This window comes from Dendrobates tinctorius, unplaced genomic scaffold (assembly GCF_039654945.1).
Source record: "Dendrobates tinctorius isolate UK_male_01 unplaced genomic scaffold, ASM3965494v1 ptg000022l, whole genome shotgun sequence".
Taxonomy (NCBI): domain Eukaryota; kingdom Metazoa; phylum Chordata; class Amphibia; order Anura; family Dendrobatidae; genus Dendrobates; species Dendrobates tinctorius.
Genome location: NW_027361690.1, coordinates 22,608,891 through 22,625,478, shown reverse-complemented (window position 1 = coordinate 22,625,478; position 16,588 = coordinate 22,608,891). Strand labels below are relative to the sequence as shown.

Sequence of the window (16,588 nt, the reverse complement as noted above, 5' to 3'; positions counted from 1 at the left end):
GAACCACTCCTTTTTAGTGTGTCTTGATAATTGCCAATAATTTCCATCTGGTGTCTATTCCATTTGCACAACAGCATGATTGTCAAACAGTGTTGCTTCCTAAGTAGACAGTTTGATTTCACAGAAGTTTGATTTACTTGGCATTATATTCTGTTGTTTAAGTGTTCCCTTTATTTTTTTGAGCAGTGTACCATAGCGGTGCTAAACCTGGTGACAAATTCCCTTTAATAATTGTTCCCTTTAGATTCTCTTTGCTGATTTATAGATTAAAATGGAATGTGGGATAGAAAGTTGACATGGAAAAAATATACTAATTTTTCCCTAGTTACATGGAAAAAATATACAAATTTTTCCCTAGTTACCTGTAAAGTATCACTTACTATGTATGTTAAAGGTGTAGTTCACAACTTTTACACACTTAGTGGTTTCAGGTTGGTTCTAAAGTGAAAAAAAATAACATCCCTACTGGCCCAGCGCCGCTCCTCCTTTCTACTGCCATAGTCCCCAGTTTGGCTCCTAACTTCCTTATCACGGGGCGGTCACTTGACCTCTTTGGCCAATCATTGGTTCTTCCGGCTCAGATGGAATGTCATTGGCTGCACTGGACATGTGGCGCCCCATACCAGGAGAGAACGCTGGGAGCAACAGGTGAATTCCTTTTTTTTTTTTTTTTTTTTTTCCTTCTTTATAACTTTTGTACCACCTTGGTCTTATCAAGAAAGTTTGTAATGAAGTGGACAACCCCTTTAAGGAAATGCATGTTATTTCATTGAAATCCAGTTGAAGTACAAAAGCTCCTATCATGAAATACATGCTTCCTCGTTGTAATTATAACCTGCACACTGAACACTAACAAACCGATCTTTGTATATGTGTGGAATGACAGCTCCAAAGCATAAATCAGCGCAAGGCACCTCTAATGGCAATGTTTATGACAAAATATCCCTCTCTATCTTGGTAGAATGGTATTGTTAATGCTGGTGTGTAACTGCTGCGAATCAGTGTCACTCCTTGTGGCTACACGCCAGGGTTGTGTTATTACAACGTTATGAAGTACAGGTGGATGAGACGATTAATACTAGGGTTAATATGACAGATTGTATATCATTGCATATTTTTCAGAGAGACTAATCTGAAAGTTCGACAAGCTCTGCCAGTAACTGCTGACCTTGGAGAGGATATTTCCAGTCTAGCAGAATTTGATGGTAAGTAAGTCTAAAGTGAAGTCTTGGGTGTGAAAATATGTGAATCTCACAAAATGATTGTTCTCTAGCATTTACCAGTCACAAGGTTATTAGTCATGTAATGTGCAAAACGTTAGTCACTTATTATTTGTGAAATGGTGAAATCATAGTTATAACTCTGGCCACGCATCTGGGACTGCTCATAGCGTGATCTGTATAAAGGGAATCTGTCTATAACATTCACCCTACGTAATCAGAGTTAGTGTAGGATATTGCAGTAAAACATTTCTAGGGATACCTGCTTCACCGCTAGCCCTTGCTCTGAAATCCTCTTATATTACTATGCAAATTAGATCCCCAAGTGCTCTGGTTGGCCGTTCCAGTAGGTGTATTCACAGTCCTCGACTCCTTTTTGCTTGACTGATAGTGGAGTTAAGAGGTAACGTTATGCAGCAGAGCCTCTGTCTCCACTATCAATCAAGAGGCAGAGGCAACGGTGGCAGGGAGTAGCCAAGAGGAGCCATAGACTTCAAGTGCAGTGATAGTACACTTGTGCCCTTCTAAAGCTAATTTGGAGGAACGGAGCACCATTTAGTGGAGGAATGTTGTATACTGATCTTTACTGCACTACCTCAGGGCAAATGTTAATAACTAATGATGAGCGAGTATCCTCTGATAAGGTGTTATCCGAGCATGCTCGTGGGCTGAGTGTCTTCGGCGTCCTTGAATATTATGTTTGAGTACCCGCGCCTGCATGTCTCTCGGCTGTTCGACAGCTGCAACACATGAAGGGATTGTCAACAGACAGGCGCTACAGCCTGAACGCGTACTGTATGTATTGTGTTTATAATTAATTTCTTTGCTGTTCTGATATTCCGGTGCCATCTTGCTAGAGAAAAAAAAAATTGTCCTCCAAGATGCTGGCGCCTGTGCAGTAGCAGCTATTGGCGATTGCCGAGAGCTGCTGTTGCACAGGTACCGGCAGCGCCATCTTGCCAGAGGAAAAAAGTTCTTCAAGTTGGTGCTGCCGATAGATGTTACTGCACATGTGTGCCCGCCGCTGCCATTTTCAAACTGTATTTTTTTACCCCTTTTTTTTAGGAATATCTGGAGAACAGCAAAGAAATAAATTAATTATAAACACATTACATGTGCGATCAGGCTGCAGCGCCTGCGTGTTAGACAATCCATGCATATATTGCGGCTGTCGAACAGCTGAGAGACATGCAGGCGGCGGGGACTCGAACATATTAATCAAGCACAGCCAAGACTCTCTGTTATTAGCATTATGAGCTTGGCGGATAACTCCTTATCAGAGCATGTTCGCTCATCATTAGTTAGTAACATTTGCACTGGGCAAAAAGAGGTAGGGTAGTAAAGAACGGTGTCAAACATTCCTCCTTTAACTGGTGCTCCGTTGCTCCAGCGCATCCATCTACCTTCAGAAAGTCCCCCCCCCCCCCCCCCCAAGAAATATATAATATTCATTATGTAAACTAGGGGGCAGGTCAGTGAGGGATTAGTGACCTGTCAGAATCCATACACATGGATACCTAAGCAGAGCACCACATGAAGACCCCCCACAGGCCACCCCACAGACTTTACTTTCTTCGATTGCATTTCAATATACAGGTAAAAAAAAACCTTTTGTTATGCTTAGGCTAGTTTCACACTAGCGTTCAGTAGGGCTGCAGATGGCAGCCTACTTTCTCCTTTCTTCCTCCGTGAAGCTCTGCCCACGCTCCGCCTACTTCTGCATGCGTCCTGCGTTTCCCTGCGTACCTATCTTTAACATTGGGTATGCAGGGACATGCGCTGCATGCGGATACGTCCACATGCTGCAATTTGATGTGTGCGGCGACCGCACGGAAACGCAAAAATGTGACATTTTTCTAGAAAGTGCACCCCTCAAGGTACGCAAAACCACATTTAAGAAGTTTATTAACCCTTCAGGGGCTTGACGAGAACTAAAGCAATGTGGAAGGAAGAAATGAACATTTTTGCTTTTTTCACAAAAATTTACTTTGGAACCAAACTTTTTTATTTTCACAAGGGTATCAGGAGAAAAATAGACCACAAAATTTGTTGTGCAATTTCTCCTGAGTAGTCCAATACCCCCGTATGTGGGGGAAAGCCACTGTTTGGGTTCATTCCAGGGCTCAGAAGGCACAGTTTGACTTTTTCAACACAAAATTGGCTGGAATCAATGGCGGGCGCCATGTCGCGTTTGGAGATTCTCTGATGTACCTAAACAGTGGAACCCCCCAATTCTAACTCCAACCCAACACAACCTTAACCCTAATCCCAGCCCTAACCACAACCGTAACCCAAACACCGCAACCGTAACCTCAACACCGCAACCATAACGCCAGCTCTAGCTCTAACCCTAGCCCAACCCTAACCCTAGCTCTAACCTCAACCCTAACCCTAGCTGCAAAGAGTGGAAAAAAATACAATTTGTTTTAATTTTATTCTTTTTACCTAAATAAGGAGGTGATAAAGGGGGGTTTGATTTACTATACTTTTTTATTTTGAGCACTGTGATACGGCCTATCACAGTGATCAAAATGAACAAATAGTAAAAATCTCCTATTATTGCCGGGTGCAGGCCTGCAGATCTCGGCGCATTGCGCCCGCCATTTTCTTCCTGGAAAATTACACAGAGGGCCGGGTGACGGAGGGAGGGTCTGGGGACACCGGGGGTACAGCGGAGGGAGGGGGTCCCCATTTCTCTCCTCTGATATGCTAAATAATATCAGAAGAGAGAAATGAATGGGAAATCAGCCTTTTTATTGCTGTCGCCGTTATTCGGTGAATAACGGCGATTGCAACACTGGGAACAGTAAATGCCAACCCAAATCATGTTCTCCGGGGTCTCACCTACCCCCGGTAGTAGTTATTTATACTAGCCTTAGTCCCTTTTTCATATTTTGCTCTTTTCCTGATTTTTAATAATTTTATATTGTGCTATCACTAAACTTAAGTTTTATTATCTACCTTGTAGCACTTCTCGTTTATACCTGGGTGTAATTGTGCACCAGGTAACTGTGGTGTTATAAATAACAAAAAGCAAGAATAATAATAAAAAAAAAAAAGCATAGCCATGTGCCCCATTGGAAAAAGAATATGTTCAATATATAAAAATGAATGTATGCAAGGAGGTGAACACAGTTAAAAATGTTTTTAACGCTCCTCTGTTGTCGTTAAAACCAGAACCCAGTAAGTCTAAAAATACACATTTCTTATTTTTCATTGTCACAGAAAAAAAGGAATATAAAAATTACGCAAAAATTAGCCTCTCATTGTTCTGCAAAAGAAAATGAGGTAAAAAATTACTTGAATAACTGAGCCATTTTACAGGCATTGAAAGCATGTGTACTATAAACCCGAAAATTTGCCTGGTCATGAAGGGGGGCTTGGTCATGAACTAGTTAAATAAGAGACACCAAGAAATGCATAAGGAAGAGGGCTGTAAGAAGAATTGACAACCTTTCCTGGGAAAAGGTCCCTTACACAGGTCCGATAGAGGTCTGAAAATCATCTTCAGATTCTGCACAATTCGTGTCCTGAGGTTTCTATCTTTACTTTTCCATTTGTTTGTCAATCTAGACCTTTCAAGAGACCCCACGGGGTCATTCGACTGACATTAATGTTTTTTTTTTTTTGGCTAGAGAACAGTATGTAACAATAGCAATGTATGCAACTCATGCACATGTGGTCCAAGGTATCTCTCCTCCACTTCTCCCAAAACCTCCAAAGTGACCTCTAGGTTATACTTATCTCTGGAATTGAGAGTTCATTAATCTTCACAATTGACTATGCATGTGAAACTTGAGGAATATGATGGAGAAAGGGTGTGAGTAGGAAGAAAGAAGCAACGGCTGATGCATAAAGACAACTTGAAAATTTACACTTCACCATTATGTGTCCTCCTCTTACACTCCTGGTTACTTTCAACCTTTTATATGCTCTTTTATATGTACTTGTGAGGTAAACATGTCCAGGAGCATCAACAGCTTAGAAGTAGAGCAGAAAGCCGGACAGTCTCACAGCAAAACTGCATGCAAAGTATAAAAATTGTCTGTGCTCGCTTCTCAGTGCTTGGGATACAATGTCAGTACACACACTGTTCACCAACAACTTTATGGATTGGATTTTCATAGTAAAAAATAAAGCACACACCAGCCTGAGGTCACATTATTGCAAGGCAAATCCCACTAGTGAATTCTATTCCCTCCTCCTCATCCATTATACCCGTGAACATGATCCTCCATGTTCTAGTGAGTCAATGCCAGTGGCGAAATGCTTGTGACAACTCATTGGTTTATGAGACTGCAAATGAAAAATGTTCTGAATCTCTAGAAACGAGTTTTCCTGAATAAGTAATCTTGGTTTTATCACTCAGTCTCTTGCATAAATTTAGGTTTGGTAAATGCCCTGAGAATATTTACTGACTGAATGCAGTTTTACTTGGCTTGTTCAAAGCGGATCTTGGGCCTTAAAGAAAGTCTTGATAACAACATTATCATTAATTAACTTATATGCTTCAAATCTTGAAGCATCATTTTAGTGAAGGAAAATTCTTAGCGCTCATTCAGACCTGAATTTTTCTAGTATGAGTTCTATTGTGAACAGCTCCATAGATTATAAAAAGCAAAATACAGTTGTGGCCAAAAGTATTGACACCCCTGCAATGTTGTCAGATAATACTCAGTTTCTTCCTGAAAATGATTGCAAACACAAATTCTTTGGTATTATCTTCATTTAATTTGTCTTAAATGAAAAAACACAAAAGGGAATGAAGCAAAAAGCAAAACATTGATCATTTCACACAAAACTCCAAAAATGGGCCAGACAAAAGTATTGGCACCCTCAGACTAATACTTGGTTGCACAATCTTTAGCCAAAATAACTGCTACCAACCGCTTCCGGTAACCATCAATGAGTTTCTTACAATGCTCTGCTGGAATTTTAGACCATTCTTCTTTGGCAAACTGCTCCAGGTCCCTGATATTAGAAGGGTGCCTTCTCCAAACTGCCATTTTTAGATCTCTCCCCAGGTGTTCTATGGGATTCAGGTCTGGACTCATTGCTGGCCACCTTAGAAGTCTCCAGTGCTTTCTCTCAAACCATTTTCTAGTGCTTTTTGAAGTGTGTTTTGGGTCATTGTCCTGTTGGAAGACCCATGACCTCTGAGGGAGACCCAGCTTTCTCACACTGGGCCCTACATTATGCTGCAAAATATGTTGGTAGTCTTCAGACTTCATAATGCCATGCACACGGTCAAGCAGTCCAGTGCCAGAGGCAGCAAAGCAACCCCAAAACATCAGGGAATCTCCGCCATGTTTGACTGTAAGGGACCGTGTTTTTTTCTTTGAATGCCTCTTTTTTTCTCCTGAAAAACTCTATGCTGATGCCTTTGCCCAAAAAGCTCTACTTTTGTCTCATCTGACCAGAGAACATTCTTCCAAATCGTTTTAGGCTTTTTCAGGTAAGTTTTGGCAATCTCCAGCCTGGCTTTTTTGTGTCTCGGGTTAAGAAGTGGGGTCTTCATGTGTCTCCTACCATACAGTCCCTTTTCATTCAGACGCCGACGGATAGTACGGGGTGACACTGTTGTACCTTCAGACTGTAGGGCAGCTTGAACTTGTTTGGATGTTAGTCGAGGTTCTTTATCCAACATCCGCACAATCTTGCGTTGAAATCTCTTGTCAATTTTTCTTTTCCGTCCACATCTAGGGAGGTTAGCCACAGTGCCATGGGCTTTAAACTTCTTGATGACACTGCGCACGGTAGACACAGGAACATTCAGGTCTTTGGAGATGGACTTGTAGCCTTGAGATTGCTCATGCTTCCTCACAATTTGGTTTCTCAAGTCCTCAGACAGTTCTTTGGTCTTCTTTCTTTTCTCCATGCTCAATGTGGTACACACAAGGACACAGGACAGAGGTTGAGTCAACTTTAATCCATGTCAACTGGCTGCAAATGTGATTGTTATTGCCAACACCTGTTAGGTGCCACAGGTAAGTTACAGGTGCTGTTAATTACACAAATTAGAGAAGCATCACATGATTTTTCGAACAGTGCCAATACTTTTGTCCACCCTCTTTTTTATGTTTGGTGTGGAATTATATCCAATTTGGCTGTAGGACAATTCTTTTTGTTTTTTCATTTAAGACAAATTAAATGAAGACAATAATACCAAAGAATTTGTGTTTGCAATCATTTTCAGGAAGAAACTGAGTATTATCTGACAAAATTGCAGGGGTGTCAATACTTTTGGCCACAACTGTACATGTTCTTGTATTTTTGGGTACTGTATGGTGCACACCAAAAAAGGGAGATATGTCCAATTTTGATCAGCGTCTCGGCTCAAGCCCGGATATTCAAGTCTACGGTCCTATAAAAAAAATCCAACAGCACTGTCTGTTTTTCACAGACTATTTGATATGAGAAGCTTGAGAAACCTCCATCAGTGCATCTTTTCATCCAAGAAAAATTGATGAAACTCTAACCAAACTACTGACAGAAAGAAACCAACAAAAATAACTGATGACTGAATGCACCCTTAGATATGACATTGCCCCAATACACAAAGCAAAGGTACAAGTCAAAATGGTTTGGTGCACAAGAATTTTTCTTATCTAACCAGGTACTTGACATCAACCAGTAAATCTCTTTGGAATTAAATACAATTCTTTTTGATTACTGTATATACTCATGTATAAGCCGAGATTTTCAGCACTTTTTTTGTGCTGAAAATGCCCCCTCGGCTTATACACAAGTCATTGTGAAGAAAGCCGGCGGGGGAGCGGCGGCAAGAGAAGGTGACTGGGGCATCATACTCACCCTCCTGTGCCGTCGCTGAACATCCCCTGCATCCTCCGTTGTCCCAGGGCTGACAGCTTCTTCCTGTCTTCAGCGGTCACATGGTACCGCTCACTAAGTTCATGACTATGGACGCGACGCCACGCCTATGGGCGTGGAAGCATATTCATGACCTTAATGAGCGGTACCATGTGACAGCTGAAGACAGAAAGAAGCTGTCATCTCTGGGACAACGGATGATGCAGGGACGTTCAGCGATGGCACAGGAGGGTGAGTATGAAGAAGGAGGACGGGGGAGCACGGGGGAGGACGGGGGAGCACAGAAGAGCTTGGAGGAGGACTGGAGGAGGACGGGAGAGCACAGAAAAGCTCGGAGGAGGACGGGGGAGCACAGAAGAGCTCGGAGGAGGACTGGAGGAAGACGGGGAGCACAGAAGAGCTCGAAGGAGGACTGGGGAGCACGGAAGAGGACGGGGGGAGGACAGACGAGCACGGAGCAGGACGGGGGAAGCATGGAGGAGGACGCGGAGGACAGGGAGCTGAGCCATATATAGAAGGATGGGACGGGAGCCGAGCCATGCATACTGGGAGGGGGGAGAGCCACACAGAACAGGACAGGGATGAGGGGATAATGCCCAGTTTTCCGTGGCAAAATTGGGGGTCTCTGCTTGTATTCGGGTGGCTTATACTCGAGTATATACGGTAGGTCTTATTACTTAAAGGGAATCTGTCACCCCATTTTAGCCCCATCAGCTGCCGGCACCGCCATCAGGGGCTTATCAACAGCATTCTGTAATGTTAGATTATAATCACCAGGGGGCGGGCGTAGCGGTCCGGTGCCTCCCATCTTCATACGATGCCGTCCTCCTTCTTACTTCTGCCACGGCTCCTGAGCAGGCGTATTTTATCTGCCCTGTTGAGCGAAGAGTAAAGTACTGCAGTGGGCAGGCGCCGGGAAAGGTCAGAGAGGTCCGGCGCCTGCGCACTGCAGTACTTCACTCTGCCCTCAACAGGGCAGATAAAGTACACCTGCACCGCGGCAGAAGTAAGAAGGAGGAAGGCATCGTATGAAGATGGGAGGCACTGGACTGCGACACCCATCGGACCGGACCGGATGCCCGGGTGAGTATAATCTAACTTGTTTTTCTTATCTTTCAGGTTTCATTGGGGGCTTATCTACAGCATTACAGAATGCTGTAGATAAGCCCCTGATGGCGGTGCCGGCAGCTGATAGGGCTAAAATGGGGTGACAGATTCCCTTTAACTAGATAGAGGCCCGATGCTATCTCTTCAGGAGGGTGGTAATGTCACGATGGGGGCAGGCTTTGCAGCGTTGAGAATCTCTCCCCCGCTTGTGCTCACCCACCTATCCACTCTCTCTTTCTCCATTTGCTGACTTCTCCCATCTGTGCTCTCTTCTTTGACCTTTCTACCCCATGTGCTATCCCCCTTGTCTGCTGTGTTCTCCCCTCATGTACTGTTCCATTTGAGCTGTCTCCTCCCGTGCTCTGTTTCTCTCACCCCTGTGTCTGACCGTGTACAGAACATACCACAGCTCCTGTGCAGGGGAGGAAGCAAAAGACAATACTGACATTACAGCAGGAGATCGCAGAGGATACATTTTGTGAGGTAAAATATTGTTTAAAAACAGTCAGTGAAACATTTTACCTCACAAAATGAATCCTCTGTGATCCCCTGCTGTAATGTCAGTATTGCCTTTTGCTTCTTCCCCTTCCCAGGAAATGTGGTATGCTCCGTACACGGTCACACAGACAATTTTTAAAATGAACTTTTTTTCATGGGAAAACCCCTTTAATGGGACCGGCTTCCTCTGCCTGTAGACACGTCGCGCATCTGCCGCCGGGATCAGCCGAATGATTCACTGCGCCTGGACAGAACAGGAAATGAAAACATTTCAAGGCAATTATATAAATAGATATCATGTAGAACCTCATGAGTGTCTGAGGGTATATAATTCTCATCATCCTTATTCCAAAATCTAAAAAGCCTTCTTAAATTTTGATTTAACCCCTGGCCCATTTTCCATTTTTGCATATTTGTTTCTTGTCATGACCATGTGAGGGCTTGTGTTTTGCAGGACAGGTTTTACTTTTGAATGACATGATTAGTTTTAACATATCATGTACTAGAAAACGGGAACAAAATTCCATGTGCGGTGAAATTGCACACCTGTTTTTTTTATTTTATTTACCATGTTCACTAATTGCTAAAACTGACCTGCCATTATAATTCTCCAGGTCATTACAAGTTTACAGACACAAAACATGTCTAGGTTTTTTTATTTAAGTGGTGAAAAAAATCCAAACTTTGATTAAAAAAAGGTGCCATTTTCCAAGACCCGTAGCCTCTCCGTTTCTCGTCACTTGGGGCTGGGTGAGACCTAATTTTTTGCGCACTGAACTGACATTTTTGACACCATTTTGATGTAGATATGAACTTTTGATCGCCCATTATTGCATTTTATTGCAATGTAGTGACGACCAAAAAAAACGTAATTTTGCTGTTTTAATTTGTTCCTTGTTACCCCATTTACCGATGGGGTTAATACCAAATACCGTATATAGTCTGGTATAAGCCGATCCGAGTATAAGCCGACCCCCCTAATTTTGCCACAAAAAAACTGGGAAAACTTATTGACTCGAGTATAAGCCGAGGGTGGGAAATGCAACATGCTCCATATTAATATTGTCAGCAAGCCACTTAGGAGACAAGGGCAGGATACCAGGGAGGAGGGAGTCTACTCACTGTGGTGCGGGCCAGGAGCGCAGCGCTGGCAATGAGAGACCAGCTCCAGGACCTGTGAGGAGAGCAGAGCTGTGGTGAGACAGCCGAGATTCACAGGGCCTGCGGTCACGTGATCGGGAGTCAGAGAAGGTGGGCGGGGCCACAGGCGAGCCTCAGTAACGCTAGCAGCTATACTGGAAATGATGTGGCTCAGAGGAATGGAATAGTCAGACAAGCAACCAGGTCATACACGGGGCGGGCGACGAGGTACAAGAGGGATATTCTAAGAGGGGTCAGTAACGTAGCTAAGGGTCATACACAGGACAGACAGCGAAGTACAAGAGAGGTATTCCAAGAGGGGTCAGTAACGTAGCCAAGGGTCATACACAGGGCGGGCAGCGAGGTACAAGATCAACAGACGAGACGTTTACCGTGACAGGACCGAATCAAACACCAGACAAACAACCATTGGCATGAAGCACAGGCAGAACAGGGTCAGGCACACTCAGCTAGGAGTATAAACGACAGAGGACGGCTCTACCATGAGGCTATAAAAACACTCCCTGGACCCACAGTGAGGCTTTACAAGTTAACTCTTAAACATCCAACCCTGAAATGTCAATAAATCATGACAGTACCCCCCTTTCCACGGGGGGCCTCTGGACCCCCAGGGCTCTCAGGATATCGAGCATGATATGCCCTAACCAGACGATCAGCTTGTACCAATCTGGCTGGCACCCAAGACAGGTCCGGGCCGGACCCCTTCCAATGTACCAGGTATTGCATTGACCCGCGAACCCATCGCGAATGTACAATGTGTTGCACTTCAAACTCCATGTGTCCATCAACCAATACCGGAGTTGGGAGGGATCCTGGCTCTACCACCGAACCTACTGGTTTCAGCAAGGACCTATGAAACACGTCATGGAGTTTTAAGGATGAAGGGAGAAGTAAGTGGTACGCAACCGGGTTAATCACCTCGGTTATCTCATAAGGGCCGATGAATTTCGGCCCCAGTTTGGCGGAGGGTAACCTTAGGCTAATATTTCGCGTGGAAAGCCACACTTTATCACCACACCGTAACGTCTGACCAGAGTCCCTTTTCTTATCGGCAAAAAATTTGTATTTCTCCTGTGCTTTGGAGATGTTCAGCCGTAGCTTTGACTGCTGTGAGCTCATTTTCTCGTTCATATTGATATCCGATGAACTCCCTCTGCTGGTGAAAGGAGGTGGTGAAACTGATTTGGATGGGAGAAACCTGTCACCTGAACAGGTGGATTGCGATTGGACATCCGGAATCTGAGTGGATCTAAGGCAGCCGACGCCCTGTAGGGTTGCTGGTGATTTCTGCTCTGAGCTCTTGCCTCCAGTTCAGTTCCTGTCTTCTAAAGCTAAGTTTTGCTCTGTTATTGTTCCATGAGATTTTGTCTGATTTGCTTAGTTTTGTGTTCTGCCAGCCCCGGCTGGGGCTCTGCTGAATTTCCATTTTTGTCCCTGATCGGTTAAATCTCTTTTGCTCTATCTTCTTTTCTGTCCTTTCTTATCTAGTTGGGCCCCATCGTTTGCTCTGCCTGTCTTTCTGTCTGTGTTTGTGTTTTCATCTGTTTTCACCGACAATACACGTTGGGGGCTGTCTATTGCTTTGGGGTCTGCTCTGGGGCAGTTTAGATTTCCCCTTTCTTTCTTTAGGCTTATTTAGTTCTCCGGCTGTGAAGAGGCGTCTAGGACCACCGTAGGAACGCTCCACGGCTACTGTTAGTTGTTGTGAATAGGATCAGGGGTCTGCAATCCGCTAGCTACCAACCTCTCCGGTTTTCTGGACTTAGCTTGCATTTTTGTTTTTTCCTCCTCCGGTAACTCATTCATAACATTTGACCATAAATCACTGATCCGGTTGACACAGTCCTCAGCCCCCGGACAGTTAGAGTCTAGACGCGAAAATTCACCGAAGTGAGGGTTTAATCCATAGTTAATAAAAAACTGTGACCTACCAGTGGATTGACTTATCCGATTGTTAAAGGCGAATTCCGCCAATGGCAAGGCATCATACCAGTCATCCTGCAAAGTGGAAGTCAAGCATCGGAGGATCTGTTCCAGCGACTGGTTAGTGCGCTCCGTTTGTCCATTGCTTTTCGGATGGTAAGCTGAGGAGAAAGATAGAGATATCCCAAACTTTTTACAAAACGCCTGCCAAAACTTAGCTACAAATTGTGTCCCTCTATCAGATACAATGTTCATAGGTACTCCATGAAGACGAACCACCTGGGAAAGGAAATGTTTAGAAAGTACTTCAGCTGACGGTAATTTAGCCATAGGTACAAAGTGTGCTAACTTGGAGAATCTATCCACAATTGCCCAAATCACAGTATTACCCCGGGATGGAGGAAGATTAGTAATGACGTCTATGGACAAGTGAGTCCATGGCCTTCTCGGGATTGGCAATGACACCAATTCCCCGGCCGGCCGACAATGAAATCTCTTGGAACGTGCACACACCCCACATGTCTCTTAATTTCTGCAGACATACATGGCCACCAAAAAATTCTTCTTATCGCATCGCATGTGGCTGAAATACCTGGATGAGCACCTAATTTCGAGCCATGGAATTCCTGTAGGAGATTGGTGCGCAAGTGTTGTGGAACAAATAACTTACGCGCAGGTTTGGATCTTGGAGCTAAAGATTGCGCCCCCACAATCTCCCGCTCTAATTCAGATGACAGTTTAGCTATAACCACCCCGGGTTGAAGAATGGAGGACGGTGGATCGGGGGCTGACAAAGGCTCAAAACTTTGTGATAACGCATCCGCTTTCACGTTCTTAGACAGTGGTTGAAAAGTAATCGAAAATTGAAACCTGGAAAAAAAAGTGACCAACGGGCCTGCCTGGGAGTCAATCTTTTGGCTGTCTTAATATAGTCCAAATTTTTGTGATCAGTGATGACCGTGATAAGGTGAGCTGCCCCCTCCAAAAAATGCCTCCACTCTTCGCACGCCAGCTTGATTGCTAGAAGCTCTCTATTGCCAACATCGTAGTTTCTCTCTGCTGGAGAAAACTTTTTAGAAAAATAGGCACAAGGCCTAAGGTTAGTCAAAGTGGCTGGCCCCTGAGACAACACCGCCCCCACCCCTACTTCTGAAGCATCAACCTCTACAATAAATGGCAAGGATGGGTCTGGTTGGACCAATATCGGAGCAGACATAAAGCAATTCTTAAGAACTTGAAAAGACTGTTTAGCGGGTTGAGACCAATTTCTAATGTCAGCCCCTTTACACGTGAGATCAGTAAGGGGCTTAACTATTTGCGAAAACCCTTTGATGAATCTACTGTATTAGTTCGCGAATCCCAAGAAGCGCTGGAGTCCTTTCAAGTCCTGAGGTTGGACCCACTCCATAATGGCCTGCACCTTCTTGGGATCCATCTGAAACCCCTGTGGCGAGATTATGAGCCCCAAAAATGTTAACTCCTGGACGAAAAATGTACATTTTTCAAGTTTAAAGAACAGCTGATTTTCTCTGAGTCTTTGAAGTTCTGTCCTGACATGCAGTAAATGAGAATCCCTGTCAGTAGAATAAATAAGGATATCATCCAAATAGACAACGACAAAACGGCCAATGAGGTCCGCAAACACCACGTTGATAAAATTTTGGAAGACAGCTGGTGCATTAGTGAGACCAAATGGCATCACTAGGTTTTCAAATAGTCCCTCTGACGTGAGAAACGCTGTCTTCCACTCGTCTCCTCTGATTCTTATCAAGTTATAGGCCCCTCTAAGATCCAACTTGGAAAACCACTTAGCCCCAGAGAGTTGGTTACACAAATCTGGGAGCAGGGGTAAAGGGTATGTATTCCTGATAGTAATTTTGTTGAGTTCCCGAAAGTCGAGGCAGGGACGTAGGCCACCATCTTTCTTTTTAACAAAGAAAAATCCTGCTACTGGGGAAACTGAAGATCTTATGTGCCCTTTACGTAGACTTTCAGGGATGTATTCTTTCATAGCAAGACGTTCAGGGCCTCATAAATTGAATAGCCTGGCTTTGGGCAATTTGGCCCCAGGGATTAGATCAATAGTGCAGTCAAATGGCCTATGCAGGGGAAATGCCTCTGCCTCGCTTTCTGAAAACACGTCCTCAAAGTCCTTGAGGTACTCCGGAATACCCACCAGACTGATAGAAGACTCAAAGACAGATTTTGCGAATGTCACACAAAAAACCGCTTTATAACAACAATCAGTACATTTAAGGCCCCACTTGACGATTTATCTTTTTTCCCAATCAATCACTGGGTTGTGCCGTCGAAGCCACGGCATGCCCAATACCAGCCCCGCTGGCAATTTGTCCATCACAAAACATTTCATTTCCTCACAATGAGAGGAACCAATTTGCAGGAAAAAACTGTTAGAAACATAAAGAATCCCTGAACGGCTGAGAGGGGAAGAGTCGATGGCCACAATTTTCAGTGTGGTCTCCAGCCTGACTGTCCCTATCTTGAGTTGGGAAAGGAGATCGGAGCTGACCAGATTGAGGGATGAACCGCAGTCTACCAATGCTGTAGAAACTAAGTGAATATTGTCTACTACCAGTTCAACTTCAAGCAAAATTTTAGGGCATGAGGAAAAAGGTACCCGAAGGTCTGGGCAGCCTCCTCGACTACTACCCAGACCTAGTAGTTTCCCGTCGGCTTGGAGGATGACGGACACAATGGGCAATCCTTCTTCCAATGTCCCGATTCTCCACAATAAAAGCAGAGCTGTTTCTCTCGACGGCATCTCCTCTCTTTTTCTTTGATTGCGGTTGCACCAATTTCCATAGGCACCGGACTGGCCTCAACCTCTTTGCTGCCAGAAAATAAAGAGGTTTCGGAGTGCATAACTCCTCTGGCCCTTAGCCGGCGATCCATCCGTACTGCTTGGGTCATGGCCTCCTCCAGTGTCAGGAGGTGGATGCAGGGCCAAGGCATCCTGAAGGCGCTCACAGACCTCTACAGAAAAGTCCCCGGAGGGCGGCATCATCCCAGGAGACCTCCGCTGCCCATCGTCGGAACTCTGAACAGTACCACTCCGCTGAGTGCCGACCCTGACATGCATTCATCACCATATCCTCAGCCATTCTAACCCTGTCAGGTTCGTCATAAATGCGACCCAGGGCTTCAAAAAAGGCATCCACAGTCATACGTTCTGGGGCCGTGGGGGCAAGAGAGAGCGCCCAGGCTTGTGGGGCACCCCGAAGTAAAGAAATAATTACCCCAACCCTCTGAAACTCTCCCCTGGAAGAACGAGGCCTCAGGGAAAAAAATAGTTTGCACCCTTCCTTAAAAGACCTGAACTCCCTTTTATCCCCAGAAAAGGAGTCCGGCAGTTTAACAGGAGACTCCGGGGACACAAGTGACACATCCCTGCTTTCAGGACCGAGAGCCCCCGCAGAGACGGCTCCCTGCACTGTTTCCTCCAACTGCTGCTGGGTGTGGGCTATAGTGCGCTGTTCCATATTTAACTTTTGAAACATTTGTGTCAGCTGCTTAACCTGGTCTGAGAGCGCCTGCATAGGGTCCATAATCCCAGCCCGTACACACACACACCTTTTCTCAGAGAGAGGGGAAAAAATGGTTATGGTCGTTTATAATGTCAGCAAGCAACGTGATAGAGCAGCCACTTAGGAGACAAGGGCAGGATACCAGGGAGGAGGGAGTCTACTCACTGTGGTGCGGGCCAGGAGCGCAGCGCTGGCAATGAGAGACCAGCTCCAGGACCTGTGAGGAGAGCGGAGCTGTGGTGAGACAGCCGAGATTCACAGGGCCTGCGGTCACGTGACCGGGAGTCAGAGAAGGTGGGCGGG

General features: G+C 45.0%; 1 protein-coding gene across 3 annotated transcripts in view; it reads left to right on the top strand.

Moving 5' to 3' along the window:
* ATP8B4 (ATPase phospholipid transporting 8B4 (putative)) overlaps positions 1-16,588 on the top strand; it is a 355,883-nt gene that overhangs the window by 178,460 nt on the left and 160,835 nt on the right. For all 3 annotated transcript variants that reach the window (XM_073568472.1, XM_073568473.1, XM_073568474.1), the window contains one exon: positions 1,123-1,205. In XM_073568472.1, coding sequence (XP_073424573.1) covers positions 1,123-1,205 — 83 coding nt within the window. The remainder of the gene's footprint in view (positions 1-1,122; positions 1,206-16,588) is intronic.